Genomic DNA, 22,275 nt, shown 5'->3' with positions numbered 1-22,275 from the left:
CTTTATTGCTATAGTAGCCAAGACATAATTTTGTGCTACAGACACAAGTAGTGTTGGGAGGAATGGTTCCACATCAGTCTTTAAAGATCAATATGAACCAATTTTGCCTACAACTGCATAAATGCAAATCCTAATGTAAACTTACAAAGCTATAATGTTATTTTAGTTAATTTTATGTACATAAAACAATGTGATAGATGGGTTAGACTGGAAACAAATTAAAGCAAGTATTCCTCTATTTGTCTATAAGAAATTAGAGTTACAGCACTATTAATCCACAGTAATGCCTCACTTGAACAGGTTTGCTGTCTTTAACACTGATGTATTGAAATTCAGAATCTTCTGTAATTTTTTTTTTACCTTTAGTCACATTACTAAAACAGTTTTTAGTAAAGATTAACTCATAATCTGTGCGCATAAGCGCACACACACACTATAAAAGGTAGTGAAAATATTATTATACCTAAACCAGTAACTATTTAAAGCAAATTATGGTATACGAAAACAATTTGTAAAATATCATAGAGTACAGACTGTATGTTGATACAAAAGCAACACTTTTCAGGAAAGCGTTAAGTACATGTTTAATTTACTCATGTGTTCTGTTGAACCCAACAAGAATTAAGTTCCAGCTAGAAGAGCTTCCTTATATACTTTTCTGAATAGGATCTATGTCAATGAGTAATATTCTATTCTCCAACTATCTTGAGGAGTCTGAGGATATTTAAAAAAAAAAATCCAAGGCAAGACAAAAATTTAAGAAATAGCACATAGGAGTCTTGGCCTGCATCTAACTTTTTCATTTTTTAATGTGAATTTACTGCTCATGAAAGGTGTCAGATTAAGAATCCTCAGGCTGAAGTTATCTATACAGCCACAGACATGTAGCGCATCAGCAGCAGCATTGTCAAATTTCCCCTTAAAATGCACTTCTTTGAAGCCAGAGTTTACACACTGCTAAAGAAATGTGGGTTTTTTCTTTTTTAATATTTATTTTTAAATTCCAGGAAAAAGAATGGAAAGCGATTTTCATGAAGGAAGGAGCCTACTTTCTAGTGTTAAGGGGGCTTCAGATTACACGTACTTGTGCAAGTAAATACATTTGCATAATCTTACCTAGGCAACTGTGTTATTTTGAAATCAGACACTTAAAAGTGTATTGACAGGATCTGGTCTTAAATTGTCAGTCTCCCATGGTGCATTATCACACTTTTTTCTGTGCAAAGCTCAGTCTCCCCATCTAGTAAGTACCAATCTCCAGGGAGGACTGGGGCTAAAAGGTACGATTCCACAGGTGCACAAGCCCCAAAATTTATATGAAAGTGCATGTTTGTGGATTCAACCATTACTTGCTCCTAGGTGATTACACTCATCTTCACTGGGAAGTTAACACCTAAAGAGCCAAGAGGCAAATGGGAGACAACCTTTTACAAGCTATGCTTTCTGCATACCAGACCTCACAGGCAACAGAAGTAATACAGCAAAATGCCTTCGATTCATGGGAATTGCCACAACCACATCTTTCATGTACTAGCACAAACCCATCTATCCTGCCAAACACCAATCTTTAGACTATTCAAAAAGCACATTCTAGAGAAACATAAAATGCTGCCTATGACAGTCTCCCAATCTAAGGATTTTACAATTTGCAATGCATACCTGTGTCACTTTAAGAGCTCTCCTGAATATCTTTTTGTTCATTAATAAAGGAAACGCCAAGCCTTTTTAAAAAAATCCATCAAATAAGCACCCAGACTGATGCACCACAGCTTTGTGCAGTTTCATTGTTACCAGTGCCAAGAAAATGAAAACTGAGAACATTTCCTGCTTTACACCTGCCTAACATTTAAGTAAGGTTTTTATTACCTGCAGTATGTTACTTCCCAAAGAATTTCAGTAAGACCACTGCTCCTTTTTCCCAAGTATTGTACCAGCACACTTGGACATACTCCCTGACCATGTATACTCAATTTTAAACATTTAGTCTTACTACTTCAATTTCAACATTTGAAGTTAGGCATGGGAGTGTTTGCTGGGTCAGAACTTAAATCATTTTGCAAATGCACAATTAAGAGGGGAATGTTGAACCGCAGTTAGGTTACTGGTGCTATGGATGGGTTTTGCCTTGAAGCTAGAACTAACGTCTGAAGTTTCCTAACCTTTAGGGATATTCTGTGATGCATCTCATTACAGAAACTGAAGCCAGCTATAAATTGCAGACAGAAATGAAAGCCACATGCGTCAAAGGGCAGAGAAGCATGTTGCAAATATTCTGGTAAAGAAATCAAAATTCAATCACATAGAAGAGTTAGGTTTGATTAAGAAGTAAAATTGTGAAGCATAATGTATAGGATTCTTAAATTTGAAATGTAGCCATAGAAACTTTAGGAACTGTGTTATGTGTGACTATAGGAACCTTAATATTGTTAAAGTTTGAAATAGCTAACCATAGAAACCTCACCAGGAGGTTACTGGTCTTTCTATATTTTGTTTCAAGAAACTAAGGAAACCGTCATGGACACCAGTTTGCTGCTTGGAAACCCCATTACCCTTCCCATCTTGATTTGAGTATCGAAGATTCCAAATCAGTAGAGCTAAGTTTAACTGACCAATGATTGTTTTTAAATAAGAATATTGATAAGGTTATATAATCAAATGACCAATCATTATAAAGGTTAAATTTAAGAACAAGAATAGTATGCATTTTTATGTAAACAGCTTATGTAACAATGACCTGACAAAAAAAAGTCTATAAAAACTGATGGATTTTGATACTAAGTTGGACACGCCTTTGGAGGAGCGATCCCTCGTATCCCCAGCGCTGCAATAACTGAAGTGCCTGCTTCTTAACTTCATATTGGTGTTAAGGAGTTTTATTCCAGATTTCAGTAACAAGCACAGAATATATTAAGTTTTATTTGCCTCTTCATTTCAATGGTTAGCAATTTGGGAAAATCTCAGACACCACCCTGAATTGCAGGTTGGAAGGAACTTCTGCAGGTCACTTGGTTCACCTCCCTTACAAACTCTCGAGGCAATCTGTTCTAGAGTTTCATCACCCTCATGGGGAAAAAATAGGAAGGAACTAAGGAAGTCCTTGGCAGATCACCTTTTCGACAGTGCTGCAGACAGCTATGTACAGAAATGTAGAATGTATGTCAAATACATTGCAGAAATATTTTAAACATTAACACAACCTGATAACTGAGTAAATGGGCAAGACTCATGATTTGTAACTCCACATGTTCTAGTTTAACTTAAGGCATGTCAAATACCTGTATCATGGTTTTGTTTTTTTTAAATCTGTGGAGATCACTAGAACTTCTATTTCTATCCACACTTCTGTCAAACGAAGCATTAACCACACTATGCTAGATCTCTACTTTTTATTCAATATGTGATAAAACATAAAAATCAATATCTATCAACAATAAAAGACCATGAGTGCCATAAAGCAGATTTTTTGTCATATGCTGGCCTTCTGCTATAATGAGAGCCAGGTAAATTACTTGATAAATTGATACATGGTAGCCAAACAAGAGGGCCAACAAGTAGCAAGGAAATTGCTACAGTCCATTTTATTCAGTCACATTCAGCAGATCTTAAGCTAGATATTCAAATATGTGTCTACAGAGAACCTGAAAATATTAAAAATCTTTGATAAATCAGCTCTCATTCAATCACCTTAGCAAGTGTTCAGGTTTTCTAGAAGGGATTGAGGACAGCCTACATAACTATGCTAGGAGTTTTAAGAGCCTATTGATGTACTCCACTCAGCTCTGTAAATACAAGCTAAGGATTGGAAGCATTATTGTTATGCAAGCCCAGTGCAGCAGCCAGGATGGGTCTTGCTCAGTGCTATGCATGAGCTACAAAGCCTGCATCTCAGAAATATTTGTTAGGCGAGACGTGATGCCATTCAGCCATGACTATTGTCATTGCTGAGCTGATTAAGTCCACAATGCACTCTTGCTGGCTTGCTTAAGGACCTGCACATTGTATTCATAGTGGGATGATGACGCTCTAAGGTATTTGAAAACCAAGCCATTTGAGAGCTAAAAAATGGATTTAGGTGCCTGCCCTTTAGATATCTGTGTTTAAAATTTGATGGTTTAACATAAACAGACAAATAGTCCTCAGGCTAAGAACAACAGATTAGAAAATAATCCTTTAGAACGGAAACACTCTAACAGACTACATGCAAACCTCTAATATGTTATCCCAATTTGGTTTTTATTTAATGGCCTGTAGAGAATCAAGGGAGGGCTTGGACACTGTCTGCCACTGCACCAGGAGGAATTTTGTCTTCTGTCTACTTGGCATACTCTGTAATAGATTAAAATAGTTCTGCTTGTGCCTCTGGAGATAGTCTGATACAATTATAGAATCTTTCTCTCATAAACAGGATGAGTAGCTTGCAGTGAAAAAAATCATAACTTTCCATCTGATCAAACCCATTTCCAAAATGTCAGTGTATCTTTCCCTTAAAATATGTTATTTAAAATTATAAACAAACTCATGAACCCATGTTTCTGCTAAAAATAACATAAAAGTCTGTTTTCCTGCACAAAATATGTAATTTCAAGGATTCTAAACAAAAATATGTTTAGAAGGTATTATAATCAGGCCATAGCTTCATATGTGAAATACAATGTTAGTTAGAATCCTGTAAATATCTATTTTTGTTTTCCAGAAAGGTTAGGATTTTAAACTAGCATTGCTGTTTATCCCAATTTGGTGTTAATCTTAGTATTCCAATGTTTAAAAGGCCAGCAGATCTTCTGTCATTTTAATACAAATGCTGTCTGTGGCTGTGATGGCATTTGGCATAGATGTATTTTGCCATGATATTTTTGATAACCTCAAGTGTGTTTCTCTAAATGTGCTAAAATTTTATACAATTTCTCTTAACAGCTTCCACACAGAGGTGATTAGGAAACAGGTTTCATCACGATAGCACTGATGTTTATCTATAAAGTTCTTTACTTCAGGGTTTCTAAAAATTCCTTGTCAGTAACTGCCTGAATTTCTAAAGGTGTCCTATCAACACTTTATTATGTTTTTTGACATAATAGCAGAGACTGTTACATTAGTTCTATATACGAGTTTAGCTTCACTACAGCAGAAGAAGTATTTTCCTGTATCCATACCCTTTCAGTCATGAGCCCTCCACATATAGGTTAGCAATGTGCACTAAAGGCTGAGACATATTAACTTCAGTGGGAGTTACAACACCGCATTCACTCAATACACCCATAAAGGCGATACTGGCTGTTGCAAGTGAATGGAGCAATCTTTATAAGATAAAGGCATAGGAGACAGGGACTCAGAGACGTACCAGCCAGGTAAGCTAAGGCATAGTGAAATTAAGAAAAGGCACACAGGAGACTCCATGAGAAAAATGAGGTATTTTTTCTCATGTGGAAGGGAAATTGAAGTTTAAAAGAGGTGTTTCTGGTAATAAAGTACCTGGAGAATTAAGAGCCAGTAAAAATGACACTGGTCACCTTGCAAGCATTGCTATGGAGACAGCAAGATACCAAATGTAAAAATCCTTCCAGACAGGATAGGTCAGGGTATCCTTAAACAGAAAACAACAATAAATTCACAACATTCCCAAAAGAATTCAGGGCCTTGCTATACATACCAGTCAAAACTTTTGCACTGACTAATATATCAAACTACTTTGTCATGTTTAAACAGGTCTGCACAGTATCTGATATACTAGCTGCAGCCCAGCAACAACAAATGGCAAGTCTCAGACCATTCTAATCACATTTCATATTTTTGAAATGCTCCCATAACAGCACGCCAATATAACTTCATATAAACTAAATTGGTTTAAGAAGATAATTTAATTCAATAGCAGTACTTTAAAAAAAAAAACAACCCACACATTAAAAAAAAGCAGGCCTGTAAGCCCATTAACCTAGCAAATTTTTCTATGATGTAAGTTTCCACTCAAGAGCTTATGGAGTAACCACAAAAAAGGAGGTCAGCAATAAGTATCAAACTCAAGAACTCTTTCAGAGCATACTTCATTGTTGTTTAGTTTAGGGTCATGGAACTAAGTTGGCTCTCAGAGGAAAAAAGCAGTGACAGTTTTTACAAAGCAAATTATTCTTGCATGTCCTAACAGAGTAAGTGTATGCTAGAATATATTCTTCTTCACGTGTAGTTGCTATACACAAATCACTGTATTCTACGATGCATGCAGTAACTCGTTGGCTAGCCATAATTGATCCTCTGTAGAGCAGGTGGAAGGAACTGGGAATGTGATAAGTCTTACAGGTTTTTCTTTGAGTAATCTAACTACAATTAGCATGTCAGGATGAATGGAAACCCTGAGAAGTCATAGAGCTGCAGATGATTGCCTCATATCTACCTAGACATTAAATGTTACTTTAGGTCTGTCTGATGGTTGGTATTTCCAAAGGCACCCAAGGGTATTAAACACCTGAAGTCTCACACAGCTTGAAAAAGTTAATCATCCAACTCACTTGCGCTTCCTTTCACATGAATTTTGGCTCAATACTATGTCAAAATACTCTGAAGTACTGAGAGCTTGTTTTCCTATGCATGTATTCCTTCCTTCAATACCAAGGGGAACTATGTAAATAAAGAGACTGCATTTCTCAAACGGTAAGTTGCTCCGCAATGCCCAGAGAACTGCAAAGTTTATTTTACAGCTAACTTACTGGATTTCTGATTATTTCACCTAAAAAAGGAAGAGAATAAGCAGTATTAAAAAAAAAAAAGTGTTTAAAGCCAGTAGGAAAATAGATAAATTAAATTCTATTCCAAAAAACATTCTGCACAGTGAAAGCTATATAATCACTTAATATCTTTTCAGTAATAAAAATAGTACAAAAGCAGGTGTTATGCATAATACACTTTAAGTTTAACTAAAACTGAAAGAAAAAACAACAACAAACCCAGAAAAACATAATTGCTTTCAACTGAAGCAGCAGCCACTTGGTCCAGGGCTAAATTTCCTGTAAAAAAGCAAAATCTGCTTTCATTTACATCTTTGCAACTCCACCGACATTCAGTGAGGCTGAAGAGTCAACCACAGAATATAATTTGGAGGTCATGTGCAAAGGGTCTGCACTCCACTTTTCCCACCAATATTTTTTTTGAAACTCATAATTACAGTAACACTTTCTCCTTCATCACCCTGACTTTGATATCCCCAAGAAGAAGAAAATGAGACAGATGAAAGCTGATCATGAGTTCTACTAGAGTAAGCAAATTTTAAAAGATGACACCTCATAAGATCTCTTCAATTGTACAAAGGATCTTCCAATTTCCTTTAGGAAAGGCCTGAATCTTAGAGGTGCTTAGGTCTGCCACTAGTACTTATAATTTGAGTCCCAATGTTTTCCTAAGATGTCAGCATTTTCTTATTATATCTATAGGGCATACCTGCATTATGCTTAGTGCGAGGCATTTACATCATCTATACCCGAGTTAGGAAATACGAACAGTACTATATGTAGAATCATGGCTGGTATGTATTCTTTAGGCAAATAGACAGATGGCATTGATGTAGAAACAGAAATGAGCATCTATACCAAAACAAAGATATGTTGTGCACATGAAACGCCCTAGAGGACTGACAGATGAAGGGAAACCTCATGACCTATCAAAATTAGAATCTCAGACTACAAGTGCTAAGGTAGGAGAGGTGATCAAAATTCTCTAGTTGCTAGGCTTTTTATGGAAAGAGGCCACATTCACTCATCTTATTAAAATTCATGGAAATTGAAAATATCCAAAAGCCCAGGAGGGGTGGGGTCAGAAAATCTATTTCACAGAACTGGGAAGCTTACTCTAAATTCACCTTGAAAGCACTTTCCCCATCACAGACTTCCCGAGAGCCTTTTCATTTCTCTCCTACTTAGGAGATAATTATAGAACTTTTTTTTCCTCCTTGACTAATGCATATAGAAGGGGGTCACTTCAGCATTTTATGCATATTATCATGGTTTGTTCTTAACTACATCTTTGTTGGAAATTATTTCTCCTTTGCTCTCTCTCCAACTCATCTAGCAAACTTAATTTTTATTTCCTTCTTTTTCCCATATCACATCCTCTGGCTGTGTCAATTGATACCATAACTGCTTTAGTATTAAATATTGTTGAACCCTGCACTTCTGTTTTCCTCTTTGTCTTTGCTTTCTCTTTTAATTTCAAATTTACTGTTGTCAGGAAACAATGACACTCAGCCATGGGGATGATAGAAGAGGGACATTATTCGAAGGCTATGTAGTGCCTTCCTCTTATGGATAAAACTTCTAAAAAGGTACAAATCCAAAGGGAAAGACTAAATACTTCCTAAAAGGATTTCTAAGGGCACCAGAATCATCTGAGGTTTTTAAGATCATCACAGCCATTTCAGGCAGGAGGAACCTAGCTTTACGAGTTTAGATTGCCAGTGCTGGATACCTGGCTCATGTGGTCTGATCTGGCCCTTGCAGCTTCTGACATTTTTAACTTCTTGTACAAAGTGAGACTAAGAGGAAGATGTGATGGGAAATACTGCATTTCCACATCAGGGAAGTCTGCCTTCTCATAACACTACTACAATAGTACAACAGCATTGCTCCATGCTCAGGCACCTCCCCTGCCTTGGGAGCTTATTGAATTTAAGACTTCTTAATAGCTAATAAGCACAAGTGTTTTCAAGATTAAACCAAGGCTCAGACATCATTTAACAACAGAAACAATGTTGGTTTAGGCAAGTTAGAAGTAAAGTCAAGATGCCTAGGGGTTGTGTTTTTTGGTTGTTTTTTTTTTTTTTTAATGCTAGTAGCTCAGCTTTATTCTTAAAAAGAAAGCTGGGATAGGGTAGCTTTTTTTTTTAACTGCTTTTCTAGTATTGGATAAAAATTGCAAGACATGAACAGTAGCAGTACTGCAGCAACCAGCTTGCTAAGTATATCCCTAATATTCAGCATTCCAAATAGAAGTAGCAGATTTCTGCATAACTCATGACAAGTTTTTGCAAATTATATTGATGGTCAATAATGGACCAACAGTATTCTCCCTGAATTCACCAATCATGCATAATTGCTAATAAAGAGAAAAATGAAATGTTCTTTCACAAAGAAGCTTTCAGTATTTCTTCATTAAGAGATGATGTAAGAAGAAAGACTTTCTACAAAGCCCTCAGAAAGGTGAGCCACTTTGGAAATAAACAGACACAGCTGTGACTAAATCAGCCAAATCATACATTGCCAAAAGATTTTGCCTTCAAGGTATTAAGAACAGGTTTTTCCTCAGCCTACCTGTCCTGCTTTATATATCATTCACTCAGCCAGCTGCGTAGCCCTCTCCCATTCCCCCAAGAAAAATTCTTCACGATTTCAATAGTAGTTGTTGAAGATGCTTTTCTACATCTAAGATAATATAAACATTAAAGGCTATAAGTATTTTTATATTCATAAGTGGCCCTAAAAGGGAAACTTTTTATATTTATCAGGCTTAAGCCTAAGGTCCCTTCTGGGCCTCAATGGACAATGTTCACACCACTGAGTCCTAAGAAAACTAAAGCAGCACCTGATGTTTTCCTTTGCTCCTGTCTGTCATCCTGGGTTTAATTTCTCCCTCTTTCAGAATCCTATCTGGTACATGGAGGAGGCTTTTTCAATAAATCAATATTCTAATAAAATATGACTGCCTCTATGTACTCCACATAATAAGCGAGTTTCTCTTACACAGATAAAAACATGCACCTTATGCTCTGTATTTGACATTCATTTTTAATAACAGATGTTAATAAAAGAAGCACCTGGCAAAAATGTGAATCTGAAATAGCACAATATTAAATCTTGTCTGCTTTGACAATATTTTTCTGATGAGGCATAATAGCTAATCAATTTAATTTGGTTTCAGAAAGAATGATAGCATTTTGTTGTTTTCAAAGTATACTTTTGAAAAAGAATAACCATCTGAAAGAACTGCTATGAGAATAGGCATGTTAAGTAATAGCTATCTTTTTTTTTTGTCAGCAAAATGGAAGGCAGCTGTTTTCAGCAAGACTGAAATTAGCAGCTTATCCATGAAAAATTTAAAAACCAAAACCAAATCACATGCTTTCCCCTAAAATTATTATAGAATAAATATCCCTGTAGCACCTATATGGAAAACAATACATACATGATAAAAGTGCTCTTCAGCACACGTACACACAAAGACCAAATTCCAAAATGTTATGTTTAAGAGCAGAATTTTCAAATCTACTTTTGTGTGTCACATTTACCCCATGAAATTAGTAAAAAGAGAAGGCAGGGAAAGAAAAGCCAAAACATAAGAGATTCATTGAGAAATACCAACAACCAAAAAATATCTGCATGTTCTGACAATTACCATCATCCCAAATGGGCTTTGCTAATCCAGGGATAGGCCTCCTGACAGAAACTGCAACTTGAATCACTGTCTTTTAAGCTACGCTCTGTTCTGTCCTCACAAAAACAACACAAAAGAGTTGCAGAGTTCCTAAAACCACAATCAATCAACATCATTACAGCACATGCTTCCATTTTACACCAATGACTTACCCAGATATTTCCATCTTGGTGGTATGGTTTCCAGTTTCTCCCTGTATCACTATAGAGCATCCGATACTGAGTGACCCAGTCAGAACTGCTATACCTGCCTTGAGTCGCAATAGCACTGATCTGCTTCCTGCTCCCAAAATCCACCTGCAGCCATTGGTAATGATCACTGTCTGATGGAGACCAACCTCCTGCACCTGTTGGGTTGAAACAGAAGAGAGAGATTTAGACCTCAAACACTTGCTTTGAAGTGAACACATCATGAAGATGCTGATTGCTGGAAGGCAGCCCAGTTGAGAGCAGTATAATACCAAAAAAACTTGAACACATACAAGAGAAATATGATTGCACATTTTTTTAAAAATGCATCTTTAGCACAGCCTTCAAATGCATTAACTCTCTTGCCTTAATCATTTTATGATATAATTATAATGATTTAATGAGCTGCTTGCTAACGAATCAATTTATAATGCCTTAATTACAGTTTATTAGTTTTTGCCAAATTATAATTGTTCATGGGTTGACCAATTTGCCATGAAATCCTTTGTCAGAGTAAGTTGGCACAAATCAATAACAATCTTTGGATTTTGTATGCCTTTTCAACAGCATTTCACGTTAAAGAGATAATATAGATAAAACACAATGAAATAAGAAGCAGCTCTCTGCTTTCCTATGTTTCACTATAGCGCACAACTGAAAGATCTACCAGAAGAATTGAAAAAGGAGCAGGTACTGCAGGGCTGGATACAGTTTTGATCTGCTGGGTGTGCAAGCTGTCACAGATTACATTGGCAGATGCCTCACGGAAGTGTGATTGCTCTTTATAGGTCTATGACTTAACTTGGCAGTAATACTATTAACAATATTCTTCTTGGCCGCTAGACTACATTGAACTGTTCTAAATAAAGAAGGTCAATGATACACAGATAAATGTATTATTAAGACATTAATCCAATTTCTTATTCTTCTGAAATAAAAAAAGGGGAAAAATTGTAGTTGGATACCACAGAGAATGATAAAAATTCTAAGATATTATAATGATATATTTACTATAATGGTAAGTATTAGGAAATACATGAAACATCAAAAAAAGTCTATCGATACACAGAAAAAAGTGGAGAATCATTCTCTTTATATTCATAGCAGACATTAAGATGCAGAAAAAAACTTCACAGACTTAAAGTGATTACAGGGGTTATTTTGCTTTTCTATTAAGCTTGAATCAAATAAATGGCCTGGCACACTATGAAATCACATAGTCTAGTCCATGGGCCAATTTCTGTTGCTTTTAATTTCACTTACAGACTTCAATTGATGTCACAAACCTAGCCTGCTTGCCAAGCGAGAAACTCTTTGTTAAACTGCGTCTTATATACTCCCATCATTAGGCGGCAGCATTGCCTCAATCTTAGACAATTCTAAACCATTCAGTTGCTACAGATGTGAATGTTTGCAGGTCACAGGACATTTTAATGTTGTGATATCAATGGGATGATTTGATGTCATAAGTGGTTGCCCTTCATTGTAACTAAAGTGTAGCACTATGCCAATGACATCTAATTTGTTAAAATTTTTAAGATTTACAACAGGTGCTTTGTCCCTGTTCTATGGGTAATTATACCCAGCAATACAAATAGGATACTTTACAGGTAGGGAATAGTTAAATGCTATTTAAAAAGCAAACAAATGAACGAACAAAAAACCACCCTTAACTAAAAGTACTTGCAGGGAAAAATATTCCCACACATTCCCAAATTCAAACTAGCTCTATTTTTGCAGAGAATGGTAACTAGTCATTTAAAAATAGAATATAGCTTCTTCATGACTAGTATGCAAGGAGATTGGAACAGTTAGCTCTACATACTTGTTGCATTAGCAGAGATGCTGCTTTCTATCCTAACATCCTTGTCCAATTGGCCTATCTGAGACTGATGGCACACAAAGGATAAGAAGCTGCTCCTGTACAGAAGCCACCTTTGTAAAAGGACACTTTGGTGACTCCAGAAAAAGTAAAGTTCAGATGTGAGCATTCAAAAATTATTATGAAAGCCAGAGCTAATAAATCCATCAATAAAATGTCCTTCAGCAATGCAATTGTTGAAAAAGGATGACATACTATAGCTGTAAGAAGGCTAAAATAGACATTCTGTTTTTTACACTTTTTACTTATGCAGGAGATTTTGTTATGCATGAGATTTACATTAAAACAGGAGACTTTTTTACATATATTTAAAAGAAAACACTTTTAACTATAACAATACAATTTTTTCTTTTAGTACATTCATACTAATGAGATGAGACTTTGGCCTTCTTTAACTGAGAAACATACTCAATCAGTGTAAATTGCAACTAGGTTTCAGAAACACTTCGCCTACAAATCCATTGAAAAGTTTGGAAAAATTGAGTGCTGACATTCATTTTCCCATTTTTTTGATGTAAGAAGAGGCAGAAAACATTCTTCACACCATGCCTGACAAAAGTTAGAGATATGTGACACAATAGTCACACCTAGGCCAGGAGATGGAAACACTAGTATTACAAGACAGCCTGCTCTATAACCATTTCTAATAAGCGAGAGACGAGACTTTTGGTCAATACTGCAGATAGCAGCAAACAATATTATCCCATGGGTTTCTTGACCTAATTCTCTATCTCAGTTTCACATTTGCATCTTGGCTTTTCCAAGCAAGTAAATAAATAAATAGTCAAAAGGATGAATGAGAAACACGTTGGATTATAGCTAAAAATGCTGTTTTGCAGACCAGCATAGGAAGGGAATGGTGATCGGTCTGTGCGGCAGGGCAGGCATCAGCCATTCACCAGAAGCAGCCTGTGGGGATCAGTTGAAAGTTTCCTCTTCCCCTTTGATTCATCAAGTTGTGTAATTTGGGGGAGCTGATTACTTTGATCATCTTGTTTGTGATATATGTAACCTGTATCGATTCAAGGATTAATAAAGGCCCTTCTTTTTTTTTCAGGTGCACACTCTAAATAAGTTATGAAAAGTTGGATTATATAAAAATTTCCCCACTGTGAGATCCTTGCAAAGGCCCTGAATTCATTGGAGGAATTTAAGTACGTTTGTGTCTCCATTCACTCTAAGCAAGTACAAAAATCTCACTTCCCCAGAAATGTGCATGTGCTCACAGCTCAGTATATCATTAAGTATTTTGCTGAATAAAACCAGCTTCTTCACTGGAATGAAGAAGTTGGTGTGATATTGGACAGGAAACAGAGGAGTTACTGACAAACAAAATATTTAACATGTTTTCCCTTTTTAAAAGGAGTGGCAGATTTGGAAATCAAACCCAATTTCCACAAGATGGCATTATTTTTTAAATACACTTTTACAGCCAATATGTTATGACAGAATAATGAATTATCTTTAAGGAATGAGCAAATTGACAGCATGTTACTAGTTTTCAGTGAGCTTTGTACTGAAACTGCAATGGTGTATTCATTGAATAAAACCTATTCACAATATTATTCTTCACACCTTGGTGTATACTGTTTATTTTTAATGGTTACAGGCTATATTCTGAATTTTATTACATGCATTATTTGCACTTTTTATGATGGCAGAAAAAAGGCATTGGATACATGGTTTTTTTATATGATATGCCGTTTTACTTCATGTGCTGCCTTTTAATGCCAAATGCCACAATATACTATGAAAACAATGTGAGCTACAAATTATTAGAAAAATAATGAACTACGAAGTATTTAAAAGATATTAAACATATGCATATAATATAGTTTACTTTCTGTAGGGGTCGGCGTTCGGAAGATCTCGCGATGTCACGGAAAGTTAGAGGGTTAGTCGCAGCCTTGTGATGTACCTGTAACCCCACCTCCCCTTGTTAGTATAAAAGGAATTAACTGCGCAATAAAAGGCGGAAGTTGGCGCTCAAAAAAAAAAAAAAAAAAAAAAGAGAGCGGCGTTTCACTGGAAAGTCCTTGAGAACTTAAGGAATGCTGTGAGTCAGTGCGGAATCCACTTCTTGATACAGCCAGTACTTGTATGTAGTACTTGCTTTAGGTAAAAAGTGTGTTAAGCATACTTTGATTAAACATAGCGCGGGCGAGGGTATGCCTGTGTACAGACACCTGAAGGGCTCCTGAAATGGGTTCCTAGTCGTATGATTCGTCCTGCCTTAACCTCGTAGTGTTTGAGTTTTCTTACAGATTGCTGTTATCCTGTCCTGGCTTGTGACACTTTGGGTATCCGGATGACATCCCTCTCAGAGTCCATCAATACGTGCCTTTATGGGATCCGACTGTCGGAACTCGCGGCCAGGAATCTAGGTGCCTTGGACATTAAGCCTTAACATCAGCGCACCAACGATAAGACTTATAGAGTAATAGAAGTAACTCTTTCCAAGTCTTAACTTTCAATCTACCTCTTGTGTGAATTTCTATAAAGGAGCTTTTTGCTCTGCAGGGTAAATGGGACATTTACGGGTGTTTAAGATAGAGTGTTTTAAAGTAGTTGTAGAGATATGTTTCTACTCACGGCACTTTATATAGTTATTTCTTTGTGTGGAATTGTTCATACCAATAGAAGCCAACTCGTCATGGGGAGGGGAGAGATGTAGGGGTCGGCGTTCGGAAGATCTCGCGATGTCACGGAAAGTTAGAGGGTTAGTCGCAGCCTTGTGATGTACCTGTAACCCCACCTCCCCTTGTTAGTATAAAAGGAATTAACTGCGCAATAAAAGGCGGAAGTTGGCGCTCACACTGCGTGTGTTATCTGTCTCTTTCCCTGGTCCGGGCCGACCAGTGATCTAAGCATGGCACCTTGATATGTAGCGAATGCTACACTTTCATTAAACAGGTAAGGAGAACGGGGTTCTTTGGTAGTAGACATGCAATATATTCAATTGCAGACAATATCTGCTTCCTATTTTTATTTTTATGCTATTCCAGAACTTGATGTGATTAAACTTATTCACCCATTCAGCAGCCAAAATAATTGACTCACTGACATTAACCAAGAGAGTGACTGAATACTTTTATTTATGCTGTATAGTACTCTACACCAGAAACAGGGCAACTAATTTCAGCTTGAGCAAGAATGACTGTACATGACCCTTTGACAGTAGATAACAGAGAACTGTAACTTCAGCAACAGTAAAGTCAACATTGACCATGTCACGCACATATCTCTGTGCATCCAAGAAACTTTCCTGTACAGAAAAGTCTAAGAGTCTTAATCAGCAAAGCCAGCCAGACCATTCCTGTGGTAAAAGCCGCCTGTGAAAGATTTCATAAAGCTTACTTTCAAAACAAGCTACAGAAAGTCATTTGGTCTGCTCCTACTGCAGACTGACCAAACAATGTGTAATGACTCTACTAATGAAAAACACACTCGGTGATGCAGAAGGCAGATAAAACTATATTCAGAATGCTAAGAATTTGTAAAACTTTAATCTTCCATGATTTTACACCAAATAAAGACAACTGCTAACAAATAGTAGTAGCATCATCACAACAAGAGCTGAATTTCAAAGATTTAATTTTTTAAATTATGAAAAACCCAATGTCTTTCATGTTTTTATTGGATTTTATTCTACAGGTTCCTTCTGTGGAACTGAAAACAATATGAAAAACATAGCCTATCTCCAGATGACACATGCAAAAGGTAGCACTTAATATATTTCTAGGAATATAAAGAATTCAAGTCAATGTGAGTCTATTTTTTCAAAATTTCATGTATAATTTCTTCCTTTTAATTAATTATACATTCAGCTCCCTATTCAAAGTTGAGTGAGCTAGCTCCCATTTATTGCACACTAAGAAAGCTTATGTGATGAGTTAGCCTTACCTTCTTATCATTCCCCCCTGATAAATTATCAGTAAGTAGCAAAGCTGGGGTAGGCTTACAGATTTTAGATTTTTATCTGAACTGTCGTATGCTACTGAGTTTACAGATCTATAAGAAGGCCCACTCTGATGATTTTTTAACATGTCTGTTCCACTGCAGTTAGAAATCTTCCTTCTTTTGAAAATTTGGCACTTTCATCTCCATTCATGGCTGAAACTGGAAAGATTAATTTGCACTAGAAGAATCCATTCTTGTTTTAGTCACACTTGTTCATCATTCCCTACTTCAAATCACAAAATAAAAAATACCAGTACTGCAGTAAGTCTAGTTTTCTACTCTTTTCAAATCAGTAATAAAAGGTTTCAATGACATGAATGAAAGGAGGAGATCCTTAGTCAGAAATTTCATTAGAAAACAAACTATGAAAAGCTATAGATAGAAGATTTAGGATTTGTAGTAGTTATAATTCAAGGGATTACTTTATCTTATAATAGAAAACTTCTATAGCCTTTCAGCAAGGAAACAAAAAATATGCCTTTTTTAATAATTATGTAATAATAACCCAAAACATTCTTAGAGTTTGAATCTGCTTATTTGTATGGAAAAAACACAACCCAATCTTTCAATGAGAAATAACACTTTCTAGGTCACTGCAATAGCATGAAATCAATAGTGTTTGATACCTTGCTATTTTCTAAGACATTGCTTGTCATTCCTCTACATGAAAGATAAATCAAGACAAAAAGGAAAACTTTGAAATACTGAGATCATTCATTCACTGCACTTCAGAGAAAATATGGGCAGCCATTTTCTACAGTACTCTAGAAAACAATATAAAAGACCCAAACTTCTAAACTGCATAAATCTACCTGCACTGTTAGTCACTATTATGCTTAAGTAGGACATGAATGGTGGGTTCCATTTTTGGTTTATCTTCCTCTGTTTGTCCATTTTATCATTGTAGATAAAGACTGCGTGTATACAGACAGTAAAACATTTAACTTTACACAGAGCAAATAACATCATAGCATTGAGTGGGTCTACTACTGAGAAAAGTTACGTACATACAGAAGTCTTTGATGATTAAACACTTTGCACTTCAAGTTGCTTCGAGGAAGGATCACTTTTACCCTGTATTAGGTAGGGCCCTCTAACAAAGAGACTCCAATCCTCATATAGGGCTCCACTTCTAATTAAAACAATCTTTTCCCGATATTGGCACAGATAAACTTTTTTTTACTTCCTTATCATAAACAGCATGCATCGTTATACTTCTTGTATTCATCTGCTATTCTATCTAAATTTGGATTTGTAATCCAGTCCCTATCCTCTGGGTAGGGATTTGCTTTTGCATGTTTGAAGAGCTCTTCTTTCCAGCACATAGTAACAGTGATGGAATTGCAGACAAGGCCATGCATGATGCTGATGGTGGGGAAATAATGAACATTCTGCTTCAGAAGAAGCAAAGGTTGATATTTAGAAGGCAGCGAGTACTGAGAAAATAGCAGCATGATGATAGTCACCCTCTATTAAAAATTATCTATATTTATTTTGTAAAAAGTTAAATATCACAGAGAAGAAAGCGGCAGAAATGACAACAACTAGATTTCTTCTTCTCCAGAATTCATTATTAGAATTTACCCCAAATCAGACTGTATTTACTAAAAACTGGCTGATTAGACCCAACCTTTGGCCTAACTCCCCAAGAGTTTCAACAGCAACTTTCCAGAGGTGCAACAAGAATTGGGCTCCAGTAAGTCTTGAAGGTCTAAGTTCCCTGTAAAATATATCTGGTAAAATTTATTTTGTGTGGATAGCAGAAGATAGGAAAGATCCAATATTAATTCCCCAAATTAGCCTTTCATCATAGCAGCTGAAGTTGTAAGTCTACAGAGAGGTCAGTATCAGCATTAATCTTGACTTCTGAAAGGCTGAAGTAGCACACCAGCCTATCCAGTGTCCATTACTAGTCACTGAGAATGTCTGTACTGATTTCTAGCAGCACTTACCAGTGTCTTTCATTGGTGTGGCTTAAACTCTCTGATAAAGTATACTTTTTGCTTCTTTAAAATATGTAATACTTTTTTTTTTTCCTTTTATTAGGGGGTGAGGAGGAAGAAATAAGGATTAGCCCTTTTTCACTTTAGTATATATTTTTTGGACACTGTTAGACTAATTTTAGAAGACTTCGCCTCTATTAAAAAATAGGGGGGGGGGGGTGGCATGGTGGCAGACCCTAATTATATTTCTTAAAATTATTTCATTTTAATTTAAAAACCTGAAAGTTAAGAGTAGTAATAACCCAAGGGATAACAGTAGTTATCAGGATACAATCCACACAGATCTTTTTTAAAAGAACATTAAAATCACTATATTATTTTTTAAATCCCAATAGATCTCTCTTACAGTAAAGGCAATTAAAATAAATCCCTTGATGTAGTGTCTGCTTCTTAATACCCACTGCTTCCTAGTATATCTTAACTGAGCACAAACCACATATGAGGGAATGAAAGATCAATCTGCCCTAAGGAACAGTGGTGATATCTAACAATAAAAATGATGCAAAAGAGATCTCATCGTTGTCATTCACAGTTGTCAAACTCAAAAGAGGAGGAAAAAATCAGAAGCCTGAGGAGTCTCATATCCTGAATCCGCTGTTGGGGAACAAACACTTTGCAGCTTGGTTATTTTAATGAAGATATCACTTTAAACTATGCCTTTCCCATCTGTTCTTCTTTCTAATTACATATGCAAAGAGAAGCTCAATCACAACTGCATCTTAATGGAATCTTAAACAAAACTTGGACAAGATTTAAATATTCTGTGCACATCATCTGTATTCAAGACATGAAGCAGCTTCTTCTCCATGAGGTGTTTTCTTGTGTTCTAGACAGAAAGTTGAGGCAAGGCAATGCATCACTGCACCCTGGCATAAAAACACCTTGCATACAAAATAATCATAGTGACATACAAAAGATGAGGAAGTGAGTATAGAGATCTCCCTTTCCTCACACCACCTTTTCAAGTACCAGGACACAAATCTTCCATTGCATGTTTATGCATTGCAGCACTGGGGTATTCCTAACAACTTGGGTCATATCCCTGGCAAGAACTAGCAAGTGTCTAGCTAATGGATAGCAGACACTGCCTCTGCAGTGTCTCTACTGAGCAATCGAGCCCTGATTAGCAGATTCTTATCCAAGATTTTAATGATGATCAGATCAGGAATAGTGAAGTTTAACTGACTGTGATTGAATAGAATTTACAGCACTTTGAAATCCAGTTACAAGCTCATTATGACACTTTGGTAGTTCCTTGTAACTGTTGTGATCCCTCCTTAGTAGAGATGACAGAGAAAAAGGAATTAGGGTATTCCTGCACCTGATCTATACCATTTCAATAGTAATGAGATGCCTGGACAGTTTAGTCACCTAAATCGTCCTGTTCCCATTAGTGCAGCCCACAAAGCAATGGAAGGCAAAGCTGAATTTCTGTAAGTTATACCGTGATGTTCTAGCCCTTCTTGATTAATATTTTTTCCCTCAAATGATTGTACATGAAAGATGATTAAATGCCATAATTCAGTCTTAGATGTCTTGTTCTGTGACAAGTCTTCACTGATAAAAGATAAAAACTGAACCTCCTGTCTTGCAGAGACTTGCTGTGCGAGACCCTGTAGTGAATATAGTTTCTGCCGTTGTGCTTTGGTGTGTACCAGTGTTCCAGTGATGTGCAAACAACACTGCCTTGAAATGCTCACTATTAACAAATAAAAGCTACATAATTATTTCATTATACTCGTTATCTCTTTTCTAGCTATGTTTTTTTAACTCCAAATCTCCTGGTCTGTGTATCCTCCAATAAATTTTTCTCCCTTGACTTCTCCCTTGAAATGCCCTGATCATGACATACTCCCTCCAGCTGTTATGTGCCCTGAAAGACTCTCAGCCCAGCACATACAAAAAATTACCTGGCCTAGCTCCTGCTGCTAAATACAGCAGTTCTGAAGTCCAGCTCCCTTGATGATTGCCAACAGTCAACCTTTGCCTGCTGCTACTGATGCTTGTAGCACCCACTTGGACTCAGCTCCTGGACTGCTACGAACCTGAACACTGCTCACATTTTTCTCTCTCTGTTACTCTTTATCCATTTCTACCAGGGTTTTTTGTTTGTGTGTTTGGTTTTTTTAAAGCTGCTTCTTTTGGGATTGGCAAGAAAAAATACACTCGAGAGTATGCTTAAGTTGAAGATTCTTCCCTAGTGTTTCCTATCCAGGTTAAACCTGCTTTTCCTCTATACAAATGTCTTTTCCATCTGCTCCAAATTTCAGACCTGAATTCCCATTTTACAGGAATTTCTCAAAAGCTGTTTTCAACCCAAATGGTGATGATTGCTCAAAACTCAGAATTGTTAATAAAGCAGTCTGAAATATTTTTTTTACTACCTTATGCCTTTCTTCTTGAGTGCTAGAGTGCTAAAATCACTACACATTTTGATAATTTAACACAAAAATTGTAAATGAAGCCAATGAATTCTGATAAAGAGGTTCACTTTTCTGAAACAAAATGACTGGGGGGGTGGGGGTGGGGGTGGCTGTGTGTTAAAATCAGTCAGCTCTACTGAAAGTTTCTGAATACTTAAAAATCGCCGAATCTTCTCTGTATGCAAATTGCCTAGAAAATTAACAGCTAGAGGGAGCTGTACTATTCTCTTATTTGTACCAACAGTGCACTACCACCGACCCAATCCTGAGAACAGGACAGGGCTCTTCCCTAGCTGCCTCATTGATCAGCCACTGCTTCCAAATGCTTCTGTGAGGCAGACCTTACTCGTGATATTACAGGAGCTCTGATATTATCAGTGCCATGCATGAATACAAGTTACTGGTACTGTTTAATCCATCTTAGTAAATGTGCTTCCCTCTCCCATTTTTCCTTCAACAAGCAGGAGCACAGAATTGTGAAATATTGTGAGATGATTTTTGAAATCTAGTATACAGCTGATTTAGGGGTTTTGTAGGTTTTTCTGCTTTTAACAAAGCTAGCTGCTTTTAATATAGCTAAAGGATATTTTTTTTCCATTAATGCAGATATTGCAAGCAGTACTCCAATCCTCATCTGTTCTCACCATTATGAAAATATATTCTACTTTTAAACATTAGTCTGTACTGCACCCATTTTGATGATGAAAGCTCATACTATGCCTTCTGTTTTGCTAATAGCAAAATATTTATTGATATCATATGCAGAGTTGCAACAACATGAGAGGAACTATTTTATTCTTTATTTTAACTTGCAAAATAATATGTTCATTTCAAGATAGGACTACACCACAGCAGAATTCAACTTTTTAGGGCAATGATTAGCCTGAAGTCTATGGTAAAGTACTAATAAATATTGACTATTCCCTAACGAGTTTATACTCCTTGGAGCCAAAACATAGCACTGTATACAAAATCATTATAATCATGTGAGACTGTACTAGGGAAAAAGCCAGCAGAAAAAGTTAAAAGTTACAACGCTAATAAAAGTAACAGTGCTCTTATCAGTGGCATCAAATTTTAATTTACTCACATGGGATTAACTAATCTGATACATTTTAGACACTAACCAGGGAATGAAATCCTGCTAGGATTTTTATTCAATATAAATGAATGAGAACTCAAAGTTCACACAGCAAAGCATTTCAAAAATTAAACTATAATAAATTAAAAATCCCAAATGCACACTCCAACCCTTGTTCTTTAAATTTTAACCTACAGAAGGGAGGACAATATGGAAATGCTAGCTTTAGAGTAGGAAGGTTCGGCTTCCAGGGTCTGAGGGAGCATTCAAAGCAGGATTTAACTTCAGGTGCCCTGAATCATACCCACTTCTCCCCCTGCCTCCATTA

At 36.4% G+C, this 22,275-nt stretch overlaps 1 protein-coding gene across 1 annotated transcript in view; it reads right to left on the bottom strand.

Moving 5' to 3' along the window:
• CNTNAP2 (contactin associated protein 2) overlaps positions 1–22,275 on the bottom strand; it is a 1,269,587-nt gene that overhangs the window by 841,314 nt on the left and 405,998 nt on the right. The window contains exon 3 of the mRNA XM_075054733.1: positions 10,563–10,756. Within this exon, the coding sequence (XP_074910834.1) occupies positions 10,563–10,756 (194 nt within the window). The remainder of the gene's footprint in view (positions 1–10,562; positions 10,757–22,275) is intronic.

This window comes from Buteo buteo, chromosome 2, assembly GCF_964188355.1.
Source record: "Buteo buteo chromosome 2, bButBut1.hap1.1, whole genome shotgun sequence".
Taxonomy (NCBI): domain Eukaryota; kingdom Metazoa; phylum Chordata; class Aves; order Accipitriformes; family Accipitridae; genus Buteo; species Buteo buteo.
This window is presented reverse-complemented; position numbering and strand designations above follow the sequence as displayed.